Raw genomic sequence first — 18,755 nt, 5'->3', positions numbered from 1 at the left:
GTGAGCAGGTGCTCACTGAGCTCCGGGGGAGACGAGCTCTGGACAAAAACACCTCCTTCCATGGAACATCTTGAACTTGTGACAAACAGCACTTTAGAAGAAGATCATGGACTTTATGCACTGGAGGGACTTTACTATTTTGCACATTCTGCACTGATTGCACACAAGTTCATATACTGTGTGTTTTGTTGTTGTTATGTGTGTATATATCACTTGTTAAATGCAAAAAAAAAAAAAAAGTTCTTAAAAAAACAAACAGAATTTTAGATGTTAGTTAATGGATCCGTGTTTGTGGTTGGCTAGTAATCCTCAAAGCAATTTCAGTCAAAAGCAACTGGACTTGGTTATTTGTCTAGGAAGTCATGAAGCCTCTTGGATGAGAGGTGAAACGTCTTCCTAGACAAATAACCAAGTCCAGTTGCTTTTGACTGAAATTGCTTTGAGGATAACGATGACCTGGACAAATGAGAACATTCACAGGCTTGGCTGGTAATGATTTAAGGATGCAGTACCACGCCTGTCCTGCGGGTGTCAGTGCAGGCAGTGCATGTAAACACAGAGCGGCGGCTACTTGACAGCAGCTAACGTCAGATACTTAACGCTGCTGTGAACAGGACATGGGAATTATTAAATATTTCCCCGCCTTGTTATTTCGATCAGCTCAGTTGTTTACTGTAACTCTAGTTACCCAGGAACAGTACTAGCGTGTTTTAGTTTTGAGACCAAGCTAAGCAGCTAGCCTAGCTCCGGTGTATTTCAGCGTCATGAACTCTCTGGTTGGCTACGGAGTGTCCTCGGAGTCCGACAGCGATGGAGAAGTCGAGGATGTAACGAACGGCCGAGTGAGGTAACTATTCACTTAAAACAACATCCAGCACAAAACACATACCGTCACACACGTATGAATAATGTTACGCTTATGGCAAGTGGTTTTAACATTTAATAGAATCACTCTCCTGTCTGTATTTCCATTTTAGATATCATGACACCATTACTCATAGTCAATGTTTAATTCTTAAAAATCAGAATGATAATTTCAGATATCCACAATGACTTTCTTCCTATCTACAATTGTCATTTCAGATATCCACAACGTCATTCTTACTAGTACAAGTACTAGTACGTCACTTTTGCCGTTCGTGTGTATAGGGATTTTAATTCTCCACGATTACATTTTCTGGAATGAACAATCTGGATGTCTGTAATGTTATTCTTCCAAGGGAAAATGCAGTTGTACATATATGTGATGACATTTTTACTAGTCAGAATGTATTTTGCATAGTCAATGTGACATTTTGGATATCTGGAAGGATTTTTCATTTGCGACTATGACTAGTAACAATTGGATTGTAGATATTTGAAATGTGAGTTTTCCCTAGTAAGAATTACATTACAGATATCCTGAATGTTCATTCTAGATATCTAAAATGTAATTGCAGATATTTAGAATTGAGGCTCAATACACATGAATGGCAAAAGTGTTCTGAAATGTTCTTTTTGACTAGGGAGAATTTAATTACAGATATCTGCAATACATAACCAGTCTGGCTATTAAATGTTAAAACAGCTTGCCATACACACTAGGTTACATAGGCTGTTAATGTGTTCTTCTCTCTGCACTTTTTCTATCTTTAAGTTCTGTGAAGAAGATGGGTGAAGATGAGGTATCTGCTGCCAAAAAGACCCGCAACTACTTGCTGGAGTCTGGTTCAACTTCCAGTGAATCAGAACCAGAGGAAGAGGACTCGGAGCCCTTTTCATCACCACCACCGCCACCACATCCCCAAAAACCCTGCCAGCCCATCCTACCTGCTCCTTCCCTGGGTTCCCTCACCTCCAGTAAGTTACCTCCTCCCTCTCTACACACCTGTTCTGACAGCGGTGTGTTTGCCAACCCTTTCAAGGCTCAGGCCGACAAGAAGCTCAGCGCCTTGCAGAAACACGTCCCCCTCACAATGCAGGCAAAACCCTCCCAGATAGGAGGCAAAAGGATGTGCGTGTCATACAGGAAAGATGGAAGATGCAGGTTTGGGATCAAATGTAAGTTTGCTCACGACAGCGACCTCCAGACTGACTGTCACCCACCTGCGAGTGAAGAAACACCAGCGCCAGAGCAAGATGAGTCCCGTGCAGGTGGATCCCAGCACGAGTTAAAAGAGGAAGAGTCAGGAGGACAGCAGGTGAAGAAGAGGAAGGTTGGACTGAGTAACACCTTGATTCCTCCTAAACGAGCTATGAAGCAGTATGCCATGCAGAGAGACAGAGAACAGATCAATATGTCCTGATGGATGCTTTCTGCGCTACTACACTGTGTTGTCACTAAGCAATAGTACTGGGATAAAATAATCACTCAGTGTGTATATGTTGTAGATATTGTGTAATGTCCATTGTAGGGCCAATTAATGACTCGGCATACAGACGCTTTTGTCCAAAGCGACTTACTTATTTTTATTACTCCCACAATTATTGAGAACAATGTGTGGTTCTTGCTCACGGACATTTTGACAAGTGGACAGAAGCTGGGGACTGAACCACCAACTTGCTGTTAATGGTCGACGCCTCAAACTAGCTACTTTTCTTGGGTTTTGTGCTGTTTGCTTGTTTGTGTTGTGTTCTCAAACTGTCAGTGAATACAATTTGGATAAATGTTAAGACATTTATTTACATCTTATAAATGAACAGCTTTTATGTTTGCTCAACCACATATCTTCGATCACAAACCAGAGGGGTGCAGATGTAGTACTGAAATATGCTCCAAGTTTTCTACATAGCTGTGCTTATGAAATTACATCACACTTCAAATGTTATTGACATACTTTGTATTTAATGGTCTTATTCAGTGACTACTGTGCTTGTGGTTAATTTATGGGTTTGTGTGTGATTTACAATATCCAAGGTCAACCTTTGGCTGGCTATAATGACAGAGGAGTAAATGAGTACTACATACATTATACGGTTTGTTATTCCTTAATTGTCTACCAACAGCCAAGCTTAACAAACAGCTGCAGTGACACAAGTTTGATGACACTGCCTAAATAGCTCAAATATGCATATTTCTACAGGACTGTTGAACTTCTTTGTCTATTACTGTTCAGGTTTTGAAATGCTTCTCTGCCAGTGTAGTTCTTTGTTATATTTTTTGCTTAACCTTGACAAATAAAGGCTTTACAGTAGATCTGGACACTAAATGGACAAAAAAATAGCTGCCCATTAATTTAAACAGACTTTACTTGCCACATACAGGGGTCTGTTTATACCTTTCTAATGTGTGTGTTGTGTTAATTCAGAATATAAATAGTTGATTTATTCCAGTAGGAATTGTGATGCCTCATACTAGGTATGTGCTGTCTATTACTAAGAGGTATGCTATAATATTATTGCATAATAGCAACAGCTTTGCAACATAACCTCAGCATCATTACACACACACACACACACACACACTCACACACTCACTCACATAAAGGTCTAGTTTAGGTTACGGGACGTATGTACAAAGGCAACAACTTACACATACGGAAACATACATATCTTTCCCTGATACAGATACTCTAAAAAGCTACCGAATATGACTGAGTGAACAATACATAATATATTGGTGATCCTACATTTACCTCAAACATTGCAATACAGTATATCAGGTCACTATCTTCTGTTTTGTGTGCACAATCCCTGTTTTACATGAGGGTCTGCTGCACGTGTCTCTCAGTGCTGTCCGAAAGAACTTCCCCGTGTCCCGTCTGCTCCCAGACCACGTCATGACCCATAACTTCTGTCTGCACAATGGAGCCGTTTGGCGGCGAGGAAGGCGAGAGCACCGGATTGTCCAGAATAAGGCTATCCCCGTTAGTGGATGCTGGGTCCAGGGACTGGGGATGGGATGGTGACAGGAGAGGAGAGCTTAGGGCAGCTGTGTGCAGGGTTTGAAGCTGCTGTGAAGTTGCAAGAATGGGGATCTGCTGAATGTGGGTCTGAGACTGGCTGACTGGCTGGAAGGTCATCTGAAGGATTTGTGTCTGCCCCTGGCTCTGCTGCTGGGAGGAGTACGACTGAAGAGGGTGCAGCTGTGGTTGGTGCTGGGTCACCACTGAGCTGGAGTGGAGGGTCAGCTGCTGTTGCTGAGTAGCCTGCACAAACTGAACGGGCATCTGGAGCTGGAGGTGAGTCTGCTGCTGGTTGTCAGCTGGAGAGGGAGGGTCAATGGGGGACAGGGCGATCGTCACTGGCACCTGCATGGTATGGAGGCTCTGGTCTTGTCCCAGTAAAACCACTTGGTGACTTACTTGTTGGGTCACATGACCCATCTGGGACACCTGAGCCACTTGCCCTTCATGGCTCAGCTGCTCCACCTGCCCTTCCTGTCCCATTTGGCTCATGTCCAGACTGGTGAGCTCTCCTTGCATGGGGTTTCCTGGCAGCTCCAGTAGGGAAGCAGGGGTTGTGATGAGGGCGCCAGCGTTGGCTGCCAGAGCCTCAGCGATGAGCACCTCGGGGTGACTCTTTGCCTTATGGGCCACAACACAGTCCTTCTTCTCAAACTTCTTGCCACAGATGGAGCAGGCAAACTGATAGGTGGCATCAGCATCATGCTTCTTCATGTGCCAGTTGAGAGAAGCCTTCTGACGACACGTGAAGCCACAAATTTCACATCTATGGGGAAAGATTGAGAGAAAAGGCATGTATTCAAGTAATCTTGGAGAATTTAAGAGAATGAAGAAAGCAACTGAGCAGTAATTGTGAACAGAAGTACTCACTGAAGGGGCTTCTCTCCTGTGTGAATCATGCGGTGCACAGCCAAGTTGTGGGAGCTCTTAAAGGCACGAGCACAGAACTCACAGATGTAGTCCCTCTGGTCTAGAAGAGCAAAACACTCACATAAAGATGTGTTCTCTTATCAATTATAACCAAAAGTGGTCAGACACAGATCCCACCCAATGCATGTTTTACATACTGTCGGCGTACCTGTGTGGTGCTTTGCATGACGCAGCAGCTGTTTCTGTAGTCTGAAAAGCCTTCCACAAGAAGGGTGAGGACAGACGTATTTCTTCTTGAGCAAGTGCTGGTACTTTATATGGTGCTGGTGAGTAAAACAAATAAAAACCGTGAAAAAACAGATCAACACTAATGGGGTGGAGGGACTAGCAGATGGAAAATAGACCTAAAAAAAAAAAAAGTATGCTTTCTGTCTTTACTGGTTATCAACAACAGTAGTATGGTTGAATCATCGCATCGAAACTGTTGTTCCATACTAAAGGAGAGACGCACATTATATCAGAATTGATGCTGGGATCCTCTCACATATAGATATTAATTTAACACTTAATAATCTAAAATAAATTTTAAAAAAACAATCGTGTCAGCAACTAGTATTAGTATAATCAAGTGATCAACAGAAAAATGAGTCCAGCAATTTGAAGACGCCACCTATTAAACTGATGGACATTTGTCACTATCCTGTGACATTTTATGCACTGCACTATAAATCAATCAACAGATTAATCTATAATGAACCTCTTTATAGTGTATATGTTTGAAAATCAAATGGTGTAGAACAAAGTAAATGAGCCTAGAGTGACAGGTGTAAATAAGCCTCAGTAGGAGTGTGTGGTTGCTGGGACGGACCTGTAAGTAGCGAGGATGAGCCAGGACTGTCCCACATCCCTCCATTTCACAGCGCACGTACTGCACTGGGGGCTTCTTCCTGTGTGGGTGAAACTCACGTCATTGCAAAGTCACAGTGCTGAAAACAAATATGAAATGGCTCTCTAAGTTCTCATCGATATCTAAGAATTAAATTTGTTGCTCACTGTCAAATATTAATCACTACCATATGCTTTCTTTCTGGATAAAATGATGATAGCATGATTCATGAAATTATATCATGAAGTAAATTTTCGACCTCACCTTCTTTTTGGCAGCCGTGGGGTTTTATCGTCTTTTTTCCGACGCCCTCTCCTAACAAGGGAGGAAAAAAAAATTTGTTGCAATGTTTAATCGAGGAATTTTCTTTGTGACCACATAAACAGCTGCATTGCATTCAGGTTCCACATGCACAGTTTAACTTTAATAAGACTATAAGTACAACTGTAGCTCATTAAAACTGTGTGTAATTTGAATCTGTGCTATTGATAACTTGATACACATTCACTGGTACTATGCTTACTTCCTTGGTCCATCAGGGTCCTCCACTATTTCTTCCTCTAGCTTTACTTCCTCTTCCAATCTTTCCACGTTGTCTGAACCTTCTATCTTTATGTCAGCAACTTCTTTCTCTTTTTTAGGTGCCTTCTCTTTTTCTTTCTTTTCCTTCTGTCTAGGAAGAGCTCTGCGCTTTGGTTTAGGGACATCCCTAAAAAAGAAAGAGAAATGTCCAGTTACTGAACAAAAAAAAGAAAAAAGTCTACATTTTTCAGACACAAGACACACAAACACACACCGTTCGGCCTTCGGGTCGTAGCTCTGGTCATTTAGGTCATCTCTAAAAGGAAGATCTTCATCACTGCTGAGACCCTCTTCTTCCTCCGCACCACTGAGAGCAAAACAACAAATCACAAGACACATAATTCCCAACAATTCTGTTGGCACAGGGTCAAGTAAGCATGCTTGAGATAAGTGTACCTCTGCCTCTGTAGCTGGTAGCTGAGGTCGTTTGGGTCGTCCTCAAAGGGAGGGTCTTCATGATCCAGGACTGGTTCAGCAACATCTTCTCTTTCCTCCTCTTTCTTTTTACTGCGATGGCACAAGTGCAGTCATCAAAACACAGCACTCTCACTTAGTCACACATTTTTACAATGTACAATTAAAAGCCTTGGGCTCAGTGGGCCATACATATCTGAACAAGATAGTTCACATAGTCACACCAGGTCAATGTATACTAGTACTAGGGATGGGCGTGAGTGATCGATTCCTCAAGTAGTCCTCGTTTCAAATTAAACTCGATTGGTAAACAACAGCACCTGAGTATTTTTGTGTGCATGCGCAACACCTCTTGTTTCTGTGCTTGACGCGAGGCACAAACACCTTCGATTTTTGGAAAAATAGGTAGGTTGCATTGCTGTGAATCACTATTCCTGCAGAGAGATGCGTTGTGTCCTAAAAATGGATTTTGAAAAAAAGAGTACTCCATTTGCCCTCAAGGAATTGAGCCAATAATAAAGTAAGATAAATTAAGTTAAATAAGTAAACTTAAGTAATATTGGCAACATTGAGAAGTATTAAAAAGTAATATTCTATGTTACCGTTTGTAAATCTATCTCTAACCGTGCGTGTGACAGAGACTGTTGATAAAATCCTACATAACATCAAAAATGCAAACTTTCCCACTTACCCACTTAATAAAACAGAAGCCATCTACCCCAAGGAATAGGTGTGATTTATTAAACGTGGCCATATATTATGCCCTTTGTAAAAGAATACAACTCCAGCACTAAAACATTAAAAAGGTAAAACCTTTAACACAATGTTTACATTAGGTTTAACCAAAGGGACAAAAGTATACTCACATTTCCAACTTGTCTTTATTTTTTACCTCTTCATCCATTGCTACATGACAAATAGAAACAAAGACATACGTTTGAGAAAGGCAACAAACACACTTTTATCCACTTTGAACCTTTGATTTGAGATACATATTACACATTTGTCTAATTTATGTGAACTGGGAAGAGGAAACATAAAACATAAAAGCATTTTACTGCAGTCACTCTAGTGAGTTATTGGAGGTAGAAGGCCGGAACCAGGAAAGGATGGCCCCAGATTTTTAACGCAAAAAGGCAGCACTGATCCCATTAGTTACACTGAAAATCCACAATCAAAGCCCTCCCATATCCGCTAAGTAGGATGTCACTGAAGGTTTTCTATGGAATAAATAATGACCTGAGGAACAATAGTGACCACGATGCTTCAGTGCTGCTGCATCTGTCGGCTATAATCTGATTTGTGGATCATAAGCCCACAGTGTAGCTCACTGTCAACAGGTTGCTCACCAGCTGGATTCTCCATTCCAGGTTCGGTCTTACACAGGGGCTTGGCAGAGCCTCGGACAGCCCTGCCAGATGGGGGCCTGGCACGAGTTTGGGCGGGGGGGCGTCTGGAGGGTAGAGCTGGAGTGAGGGAGCAGGAGCAATGCCATCAAACATACTGTATGCCATGAAGTGTGGTACAGCAGCAGGCGTGTGAAAACACAACCATGCACAATACCAGCACGTTTGAAATACACTTAATACAACTTAAATGTAGATTTCACAAGAGACACATGAAAGTTTTTACCACCAACATTACTCTCATTACCTTGAGCATCCGTGGCAGGTTTCCTGGGATCCTCTGAGCTGCAAGAAAGAAAGAAAAAACACTAAGATGCGACAGTCTCTCGCCATCATTCATCATAAATCTAAACACGGCAATGCATTTAAAAAGGTATTAGCATTGATGTGACAAGGATCTCGTAAAGCCAGGTAAGTTTACTCCACCCTCCCCATGCAGAGCTGCAGAAAGGGGACGAGCTATGCTGAAGGCGTGCTTTTCACAGGAACTGACCACATTGACATAAACACACGTTTTTAAGTCTTGACAGACTCATTATAAACAAATGTCTATAAGCTTTGACTGTTCAATTAAAAACGTACTCTGAGCCTTGAAGGCTGTCACCTGCGACCCCCTCTGCAGCCTCGGCCGATCCCGCACATTCGGAGTGTTTTTTCCGCCTCGAGTTGGAAACTTTCCTCCGCTTAATCGCACCGGTGTCCGGGCTCGGTGCTTCGTCGTCGTCGTCGCTCTTGGTGTCCTTCAGCCAGGCCGGTACTGCCCTCGTTGACCTGTCTCTTAAAACTCGCCCTGAGCTTTGCGGGCTCAACGTTGCTCCGTTCACGTCTGTTAATGAAGCAGAGACGCCGGACCTTGAGCGGCACGCTCCCCGCTCTCTGAGCCCCCTCCGCGGTGTAACGGTCGCACTGGTGGCCGGGGTCTCTCCTGCGGCCTGGTCCTCCGCCGTCTCTTCACCTTTATTTACGTCCCCGGATCGGTCGCCCGCAGGTTCCATCACCGTGAGGACGCTTCAGCCTACTTACAAATTCAGCTTAAAGTCAAGCAGGTTCACTCGCAATTGGATAAAAAACGCACAACATCTGGTTTGAGGACGTTTTGATTGCAAGAGGCCTTTATCCAACAGTGGGGCATTTTCTGTGAATGCGTTGGATTCGTCGCAAATTAAATGCATATATTTATTGATTATACATTGAAAACTTTTTCTTAATTATCTATTCAGCAATAAACCGATACAATTTTTAAAGAACCAGACACTATTTTCGCGTTCTTAAAGCTATAGTAAACCTACTTATTCGCCCGGGCCTGGAGCACATCCACTCTGCGCGCTTTGTTGCGTCTCCTTTAAGCCGAATGTAAACGAAGGTTGCATTCAGGAGCGGCACCGCGTTTTAGCAGCTCTAAAAATCACCTGGATCTACTTGTGCGCTGCGAGCAGTTCGAGTCAGAGGAGCAATATTGTTTATAAATCTACAAAGACAAGCAGCAAGTGTAAAACCTTTGCGCACGCGGGTGGCTGCTGGGGAATCATGGGAAATGTAGTACAATTTAGATCAACACAGTTTGGACTTTAAGACCTAGTTTTAGTTTATTTTAGTAATTCATTTTTAATTGATTTATCATTAATTAGCTTTTACCAGTCACTTATTTGTTTGTATTTTTATCATCTGTTATTGTTATTGTTCACTCACTCAGTTGTTTATATTGTATACAGTATAACTTGTATTATCTTGAATATTTTCTATGTATTTTTGATTGTGCAATAAAAAAAATTTAAAACACTTTGTTTTAGGATATTTCTATATTTTTGTTGTGTGTGTACCACTTTTGGTTACCAAATAGGAGTCTAAGATGATCCTGAATTTAAAACAATAATAAATCAAATATTCAATGTATGCCAAATACTTTCCCTGCTACACACATTAGCACACATAAAATCAGAAACTACTATTTTTAATCTATTTAATTCCCCAGTTGACTTGTGTTCTGTGCTAAATACATTAATGCAAAATGCATACACAATATTTGACCGTATGATAATCATATATTCTTTCCTGTGTTGAATTTCCTGTGTTGAATTTTGTTTCATACAATATTCTGCATTGATGACTGTGGAGCTATCATGGCTGCCAGTAAAAACCTGCACTGGCTGGTCTAAACTGTACAGCTCTGCTGCAGGCTGTTCTGAGGAGGTGTATTCACCACCAGATGGCAATATTGTCTTAAATGTACGACTCCATAGACTGAAACTACAGCCTACCCTGTTGTAACATGACATTGCTCTGACAGCATGTCTCTTTCTCTCAGGATGTTGGAGATATTATTTCTAGGAAATAAACTCAATTTTGTCTTAGGTCTTTAAAGTTCCTATTAAACACACACACTGATCATGAAAACACCATTGTATGGATTATCAAACCATCACATGGGATTGTTGCTAACTGGGTGAGCAAAACTCACCAAATCTGAACGGATTTCTGCTAACAGATTGGATCAAATCTTGAGAATGGGTTGTTCAAACATTTGATTAAAAACATATTGATACAGTTGATTAAAAAAACAACATGGATTATCCTTATCCAAGTAGAAGGGTGGATTTGTAGTGGATTTCAGGAACAAAATGTAATAAAAATAAAAATTAGTCAAATAATACAGCATTATATATCATGTAGTGCAGTGATGCTGAACCTTTGGTCCGGTGGCCAAATGTGGCCCAAAGTGAGTATAGGTTTTTTTTTTCTTGTACTTTGATTGTAAATAAGGTACCAGAGTAAAATAAAAGCATCAAAATAGACAGAATGTATTTTTTATTTATTTTTTTAAAAAGTGCCAGGGAAGGATCCCCGACAGAGGTCCTTGTAAAGCTAACTGGCCCCTCCTGTCATTTTACAAAAGTGGCCCCCGGGAAAAGAAAGTTGAGTATCCCTGTTACATTTATTTATATTTTGCACCTGCTTTGTTCATTTGTTTCATTACAGTGACAGTATAAATGAAGCGTTCAGTACAGTAAAATAAAAGTATTTTTTCCCATAAATGATAATAAATAGATCATTTACTTTTAACTTTATTTATCACTTCATATGAATTACAATGACACAGTCAGATGTATTTTTCTAACAATTTAATGCTGGCTCTACCTGTTGTTCTTTGCCTATAGCCTTCATTGTGATGTTTAGTCCCATTTAGAGACCTGGTTATCAGAATGTTGGAAACAAGGTGATCATTGCACACTTGTGCACACCAAGAAGAGAGTTCATGTAAAAAGAACATCATTTAACTTGGAGGTAACAATACTGTTTTGATAGTTAAGCAGGGTTTTCTGTAACCTTTCACCACATTTAAGTTGGCTGAAAGGTCCTCTGTGTACCTGTCATTGTCCTCCTGCACACATTGTTCTGCATGATGAAGGCTACTAATGTTCTTAAAAGCCTCCCTGAGCTCCACACTTGGGTACAACATGTTTCTAGAGTAAAGTTGACCAAGCACAGAGAAGTTTATGAAACATTTTCAAAACACTGTGCTCTCTCTCCTTCATCCTCCATGACACATTGCTTAATGTATGAGGTCAGCGTAGGTTTCCATTCACAGAGGTCAGAGTCAAAGTCTTCTGCCTCTGGGCCTTTATAGAAACTTCTGACTGTTTTAGCACTTTCTAGTTATGCAGTTTGATTATAAAACTAAGGCTAACTGACATGGTTTAGTCAGTGTTTTAACCAAGCCCCCACCACAGCGTATTACTGGTTGATCCAATACGGAAATGCCAAAAACTGCAGTTCTCCGAATGTCAACTAGGAGTATAGTTTGCACAATAGAGCAGTTTCTCATTGACCCTCGTGTTAAACAGACCATTTTCACAGCATAATTAAACCTATTTAAGGCCTGGTACAAATAATCATTCTAGTCCCACAAATGAGTTTGCCACAAAATGTGGGCTACAGTTAGCAGTATGGGTTGTCCTTATCTAATGCACGCAAGCTAACTTTACTTGCAGCTATTTCATTAGAATGAAAAGACATAATGTGTCAAAAAGTAACTTGAAAAAATGTCAATACATTAACTCATTTGTAAATATTATAGCCTATTTCTACGTCTTGTCGGATAGGTTTTCATTGGCAGTGCTGGTAATTTAACAATGAGGCACGCTACTTCATCTTTTGACTGAAGAACCTATTTTTGACAAGTGCTCAAGTTTACTTCCATTAGCATTATTAATGCAGGTACTCAAAAATGGAAATTACTTAAAATGCCCATGTAGTTTGAATAAAAGAGAATATGCAAACAAAGAATATGAATGACAGCATGCATTCTTTTGAAAATGCTTTATTTATCTACTTTATCACTATAAATATAACAATACAGAACATTTCTTCAAAACAAACCTTCAGATAGAAAACAGTCTGCATAAGTCTACAAAGGCATGGCAAAGGGCACATATTGGCAATAAGGCACACACTAGGAAGAGTTTAAATGGTAACACCTATGTTAAACTAGGTATATGAAACAAGGAGCAGGAGTTCATCCTGCTGCTGCAGTGTGGATGAAATGCAGGCAATAGAAAGTAAAGCAGGTGTTTTGAGTGGGAAAAGGAGTCAGAAGGACACACTTTTCTGCCATCAAATAAATTAAGTTTGGATGGCTGTTAAATCATGATCAGACCTTTAACAGTTACGCCAAAACTGACATGCAAAGTTGCAACACCAACAGCTCAAAGTGCAGATGGGCTGTAACACTGCTATGAACCAGTTTGAGTTTTTACTTGAAACTGAAAATATGTAGCTAAACAAGAAGGTCCTTGTGTTCCCACTCATAACACCAAATCCTGTACAAAATAGCAAACAGAATATAACACACAACAAAAACACAATAACCTTGAATGTTTTTAAAACTATTGGACACTTTGGCAAAAAAAAAGTTTTTTTTTCTCTACTTTTGTTACTCTGACTTTTTATCTCTAAACAAGATGTAAATAAAGAAAGGAAATATGCTTTAGAATATATTATACCTTTTCTACTCACTTCATAGACAAAACATGTAATGCATATATTAAATATATCCTGACGTATTGTCATCATACAAGAAAATAATAAAAGCCGTTATCAGCAGTTTGTTTTCTACGTCAAATCCGGTTTCAGAGGAGACAGAAGTGATGAGACAAATATGTCTTGCTTGCTGTGGATAATCAAAATTTTCATTCAAAGCTGAAGTCAGTAACTTTCCAGGAAAAATGTGTTTTTAATTTTGCTGAAATTGTTACTTTATTCTGTTCATGAGCGTCATTGACACTGCGTCAGAGCCTGATTGGTTGAGGGTCGGGTGTAGTGAAATATTTCAGATGCCATTAGGAGCAGACAGAGGGAAGCGGCTCGGTGCAGAGCTACCTGACTTTTTCACAGACTGTCGTTTTCGTAGTGCTGTATGATATTTTTTAAATTTCTTTTTCAGAAAGTTACCGACTTCATCCTTAACATCTTGGACACAAAACTAAGTCATGATCCAGGCCATCCACAAAGTCAAACTTATCATGTTGTTTTATGTGTAATGTGTAGTTAAAAATCTGAGATAATTGAGCAAATATTCTCTTTAAACACAGTGAGTAAAAACAACTCCCATAACTAGTTTACAAATACAAACCAGCATACAAATGTTTTGCATTCTCTTATATAGAGATTGTGGAGTGTGACTTCATGATCAGCAGCTGCTTGCATCTGTAATGCTTGTGTGTTGTAGCACATATATGCATGGCTACTTGTATATTTTCATGAGGTATTGCTCCAGTCATTCCCAGTCCAATATTTCATTTGTTTCCAGCACACTGCAAAGTTTAAAAAGTGTCCACTAAACATCCATGATGGTTATTATTCGCGCTTTATCCGTCACATATATAATCATTTTTTAAACACCAAACTAGCCCAGTTCACATATTAATTCATGCTTAGTATTTAATCTCTTCATCTGAAAGTCGCAATCTCTTGCCTTTTATAAATACATTTAAGTGCACCTCGGTCAAGCACAGTTTGGTGGACGAGAAATAAAGAGGAGACAGGCTTACAGCATTCAGAGAAGAGACTACAGGAGAGAGGTAGCCTTGTCACATCTGATTGCAAAGATTGAAACCTACTTGTCTAACCACAACACAGTAATACCACAAATCATTGGAAATATGAATGGAGAAAATTCCAGCGCTGACACACGTCTTTGTGCCAGCCACAGGGGCTTCCTATTGTTATGAAAGACACAGTGAAAAGCACAAGGTAGCAGATACACTATGGAGGTGTAAGGCACTGTAGTCAGGCACAAATAATCGTTCTGATATCAGGAGACTGGAGTGTGTGTAGTTTTTTGGTTAGCATTCGCAAATGCAGGAGCGCTTTAAGTGGCAGAGTGTTCCAGTCGACATAAAAACATGTTTCTCATTTCTGTCCATATTTGTTCACCTTTCAAGAGTCAAAAACACAATATTAAAGACATACGAGAGAAATAAAACAACTATGATCTGTTCAGTCTGAGTCCCCTGTCAGCACAGTTTTCTTTTTTCTAGTATTTGTTCCCAAAGGAATCTGCCACAATAATATTATTGAGCAAGTTTTTTCTTCAAACAAACCAAGATATATGCTTCCAAAAGTTAAAGAGGAGACATAAAAACAAGAAAACTTATTATAAACAACTGAACACAACATGTAGAAACCTTCATTTAAAAAATCCAAACCACAAATAACTAAATAAACAAAAAAAGTACCAAACAGGCATGCTTGAAGCTTACACATTCAACCAGCATGGACGGACAGCATCACCTACAGCATGTAGCATTGGCTAAAATACTATATATCAATGAAAACAAAACATTAGTATATCCGAAAAAAACAAAACAGATCTCTTCAGTGGAATTCTCTCTTGTCAGTAGTTCCTGTTGTAGTTTTACTTTCTTTCAATTAACTTTTCTTTTATAAACTTTTTACCCCAAGGTTTTACAATTGAATTAAACAGTGTAAAGGTCTATATTTCTTCAGAGATAAAATATCGCTCCATTAATAAGATAAACTATGTAAAATATGTATCTTCTCTTCATAAATACTTGAATGTACCTTCAGTGTTTCGGTTGCCATAGCAACAAGGTGGCAGGGGTCAGAGGCACAGAGAAAGAGCAAGACAGAGAGATGGCCGTTATCGCGTGTTAATGCTTATTGTTTAGGGACAATTGTTCCCGCATACGGGCATGTTTCCTCGGTAAGTGGACTGTCCTCTATGTATGTTTTAGAACAATGATGCTGCATAATTAAGCCTGTCATACGGGTCCAGGATATACTGAGGCCAGTGGGCGGGACAGATATGTCTGTTTTCTAAATATTTGCTTCAAAGCACCTTCCTTTAGAGCTTTTGGATGTTCACAAGTTCAAGTGATGTTTCTGTATGATGGGACAGACGTTTTGGTGGCGGTTCAGTCACAAGCAGGGTAACTTTGTGGTCGATTCACGTGATCTGACCCTCAGAATCAGTACGTCTGGTAGACATCGTGGATAGGCAGCTGGAAGGCTGTGGCGGGGAAGGCCTGTGGCACCGCGTACCCTGCGTATCCCCCATATGCTGCAGCCGCCACCGCTGCATTCTTCTGCAGAGCGGCCAGAGCTGCTGTGTTAGCAGCGTAGTTTGTGATGGGGACGTATCCAGCTCCATACAGGCCACCGGCTGCTGGGATACGCTGTACATTGTGGGCCATGGCATAGACAGGAGTGATTGGACGGCCCTGGGAAATGCAGGAAAAAGAGGAGGACTAAGTGAATAAGAGGATTTCCAAATTTATGAGTAAATACAATGAATGAATGCATTTAAATGTGAGTTCTCACCTTGAAAAGTCCAACATAACATTTCCAGAGTACAAATACTTAAAATGTGTTAATGAAACAATCATAGACAACTTTTTACTTCTGACACTAAACCCATGGGGTGTGGAGTTTGAAAGACGTAAGCTCAGGAGACCTGTGTAGTCTGCTCCTCAAATGTTGGCACCAGGATTTAGTAAAGAAGAAGAATGTGTGGAATAAAATATTACTATATCTTTGGTACTGCTGCAACAAATTTGATGTCCTTTTTTCAACTGATGTTATAGTGCAATGCTAATTCAGTGGAGTAGCGTTTTAAACAAGAATAGGCAGTTTATTTTTCACGATGTTGGGAAAAAACATTACAATCTCTCATCATATTGTAATTCAAGTGTTCTGAGAGAAAGCGAGGCCTCTGCACCTCTTCTTGGCGCTGTTTGTAGGCTTTAGAAAATCTAGCCTGTGACAGGAGACTTTGGCCAATCGCAGGTCATTTCAGAGAGAGAGAGAGCATTCCTGTTGGCCCAGGACAGAGAGGGAGGAGGGAAAGCTGTAGGGGGAGGTCTCACTCTACTTCAAATTCTGACTTTTGTTTTTGTTTTGTTCGCTTTTTACCTACTACAGCTTTAAGCTTTGAGAAATTTGGTGTAAAATCAGATCATGTACAGTATGATGCAGTACCTATGGGGCACTGTTTGCTGTATCAAACAACACGCCATGAGATGGTGATGAAATTCACAAAAAGTTGTGTGTCTGTAAAACTTGTATCAGTATAATAGTATAATGCACACCTGAAAAGGTGGAGGGGTTGAGACTGCAGGTAGGACAGTGCCAGCGGCAGTAGCGGTGGTGTGTTCAGGGTGTTGCATGGCCAGAGGGTTGATAAGGTGCTCCACTGTGTGCACCTTGCCCTCCTCCATCAGCTTGGCTGCAGGAGCCGTGCTGAACACTGGGTACTGCCCACCCAGAGTCTGCAATGCTACTGCACATAAAGAGACACAAGAATGAGAGCTTGGATAACAGACTGCAGAAAATAGAGCAAAAAAAAAAAAAAAAAAGTTATGCATTCACAATATAAGAAATAACAGTGCATACAAGCACCTACGCTCAAACAGAAACAGGCATACTTAAGTCTCAAAGTCATCTATGAGTGACTGCTAAAGCACTGAAGGTTGAAGGAAACAATTCAGTTAAGAAGGGAAAAAATAATAAGTTGCACAAGTTGGCGTTGGGGTGTGATTCGGATTATGACGGTGTTCAACTGTGGATTAACCTCAGTGCTCCAACACATACACACAGACACACAAACATACACAAGCACACAGCAAGCACAACATCAGTCATTGTTTAAGATGGACAAAAGTCTTAAATCTGGTGGTGATCCTGTGATTCCACGGACTCAGGGACTAAGACCAAGCTCCAGATTGAGGTCAAATCATTCCAAAGGTAGCATCAAGAACATTCCCCTTACAAAGTGGACCTCTTGTTACCAAATACATGACATTAATAAAAACAACAAATGGTAAATAATATTAAATTTATGTTGAAAAAACAATCTGGAAGACTTTGCCACTTTTGTGTTTAGTAATAAACTTGAAGGTATAAGGACAATACCAGTGTGCACATTTTTCTTTTGCATTTCTATCACTGAAGGTTCTACCTTTCATTATTCTATTGTATATAAAGTTAAGACTTAGGTGATCCACCCACAAAAGTATGAAGCTTTTTTCTAATATAGTTTCTGTTTTATTATGTCTTGAGGTGAATTGGATTTTCCCCCTCATTGGTATCAATTGATTTGCATTTCCTTTTGCTTACTTTCTGGAAAGAAGGAAGGAAGAACCAGTAAATAAATATGTATTTCACTGTCACATATTTTTGATGGGACAGCAGCTAATTTTAGCCTTCACTAATCTCTTACAATGAAGAGGATTGTGACTGTATAGACTAAATGTATACAGCAGTAAATGGGCTGCAACCCTACACAACACTGGTATTATCCTTTAAATGATCCAAATAGAGTAGATCCAATAGAAAAAAAGGAGAAAAATCATTTTTAGTTTGTGTGTTTGGTTTTGCATTTCAACGCCATTCTTGACTGAAAGTGTTCGCCATCAAAGCTAAAGCAGCCGAGAATAAAACTTGTTGAGTTAATGTCAACAATAAAATCACATTATGATTAAAATAAAGCAAATACTTTGTGAGATACTTTTTTGTTTTACATTGAAGATACTATCAACCAATTTTCAGTGAAAAATGGAGTTGAATGCATATGTAACAGGAGATTGAGGAAGTACTGATCCACACATAATGAATGCCATGTTCAGACAAACAACAGCACTGCAAGAAGAAACTTGGCCTCTTTATTTTGTCAATGAAACCACTGCATTGTGCCAAAAAGTGCAACCAAAAAAATCCCCAAATCATAGTGTCATCTGGTATAAAAGTCAACTTTTGCCTCAATACAATATGATGTCTACTGAAAGAGGTCTGCGTTCAATCAACTATGTTCCAGGTAGAATACCTTTAAAGTGACCAGGGTATATCTACTCTTGGTGAGTAGATGGTGATACAATAATAAAATCCTTCCTGATATTATTTTGAACCACTGTGCAGTGTTTTTGCATCTAATAATCTTCTCAACAGTACATCCCCAGCAACGTAGGCCCATGTGTTCTTTTGACAGTGCTGTTTTTGGTCTGAACACCAGGTAAGACAGATTTCGTGTAAGGAGGAAAAGGGTCATAATGAGGAACAAATCCCAGCAGTTACTTTCTGGTCATGCTAGAAAGGACAGATTTTAAGTGTCATTATTCTTTACTGTTAAGAGAAAGGAAGTCCTTTTGCACCTGACCGTCCAGCAACAACCATAATCTTGATTTACAAAATGTTCCTCAA

General features: G+C 40.1%; 3 protein-coding genes across 11 annotated transcripts in view; 1 reads left to right on the top strand and 2 right to left on the bottom strand.

Moving 5' to 3' along the window:
- Positions 1-643: 643 nt before the first annotated feature.
- Positions 644-2,285, top strand: LOC310953697 (uncharacterized protein; the record flags this gene model as incomplete). Its single annotated transcript, XM_083922806.1, has 2 exons — positions 644-847; positions 1,637-2,285. Exons 1-2 carry the CDS (start codon positions 765-767, stop codon positions 2,283-2,285), a joined length of 732 nt encoding a protein of 243 aa, XP_083778932.1. The 5' UTR covers positions 644-764.
- A 1,392-nt stretch (positions 2,286-3,677) lies between these two features.
- On the bottom strand, positions 3,678-9,370 carry zfp91 (ZFP91 zinc finger protein, atypical E3 ubiquitin ligase; the record flags this gene model as incomplete). Its single annotated transcript, XM_083922794.1, has 12 exons — positions 8,625-9,370; positions 8,290-8,327; positions 7,986-8,102; positions 7,503-7,542; positions 6,619-6,729; positions 6,437-6,529; positions 6,164-6,349; positions 5,905-5,955; positions 5,623-5,701; positions 4,963-5,077; positions 4,755-4,854; positions 3,678-4,650 (listed from the first exon to the last, which is right to left on the bottom strand). Exons 1-12 carry the CDS (start codon positions 9,035-9,037, stop codon positions 3,678-3,680), a joined length of 2,316 nt encoding a protein of 771 aa, XP_083778920.1. The 5' UTR covers positions 9,038-9,370.
- Positions 9,371-12,344: 2,974 nt separating this feature from the next.
- rbm47 (RNA binding motif protein 47) overlaps positions 12,345-18,755 on the bottom strand; it is a 39,578-nt gene continuing 33,167 nt past the window's right edge. For all 9 annotated transcript variants that reach the window (XM_083931401.1, XM_083931399.1, XM_083931398.1 and 6 more), the window contains 2 exons: positions 16,649-16,839; positions 12,345-15,781 (listed from right to left, as the gene is read on the bottom strand). In XM_083931401.1, the coding sequence (XP_083787527.1) occupies positions 15,530-15,781; positions 16,649-16,839 (443 nt within the window). In that variant the 3' untranslated portion in view covers positions 12,345-15,529. The remainder of the gene's footprint in view (positions 15,782-16,648; positions 16,840-18,755) is intronic.

The sequence above is a fragment of the Echiichthys vipera genome (genome assembly GCF_963691815.1).
Source record: "Echiichthys vipera genome assembly, chromosome: 2".
Classification (NCBI taxonomy): Eukaryota; Metazoa; Chordata; class Actinopteri; order Perciformes; family Trachinidae; genus Echiichthys; species Echiichthys vipera.
The sequence above is the reverse complement of the archived record's forward strand: the minus strand, read 5'-3'. Positions and strand labels throughout refer to the sequence as shown.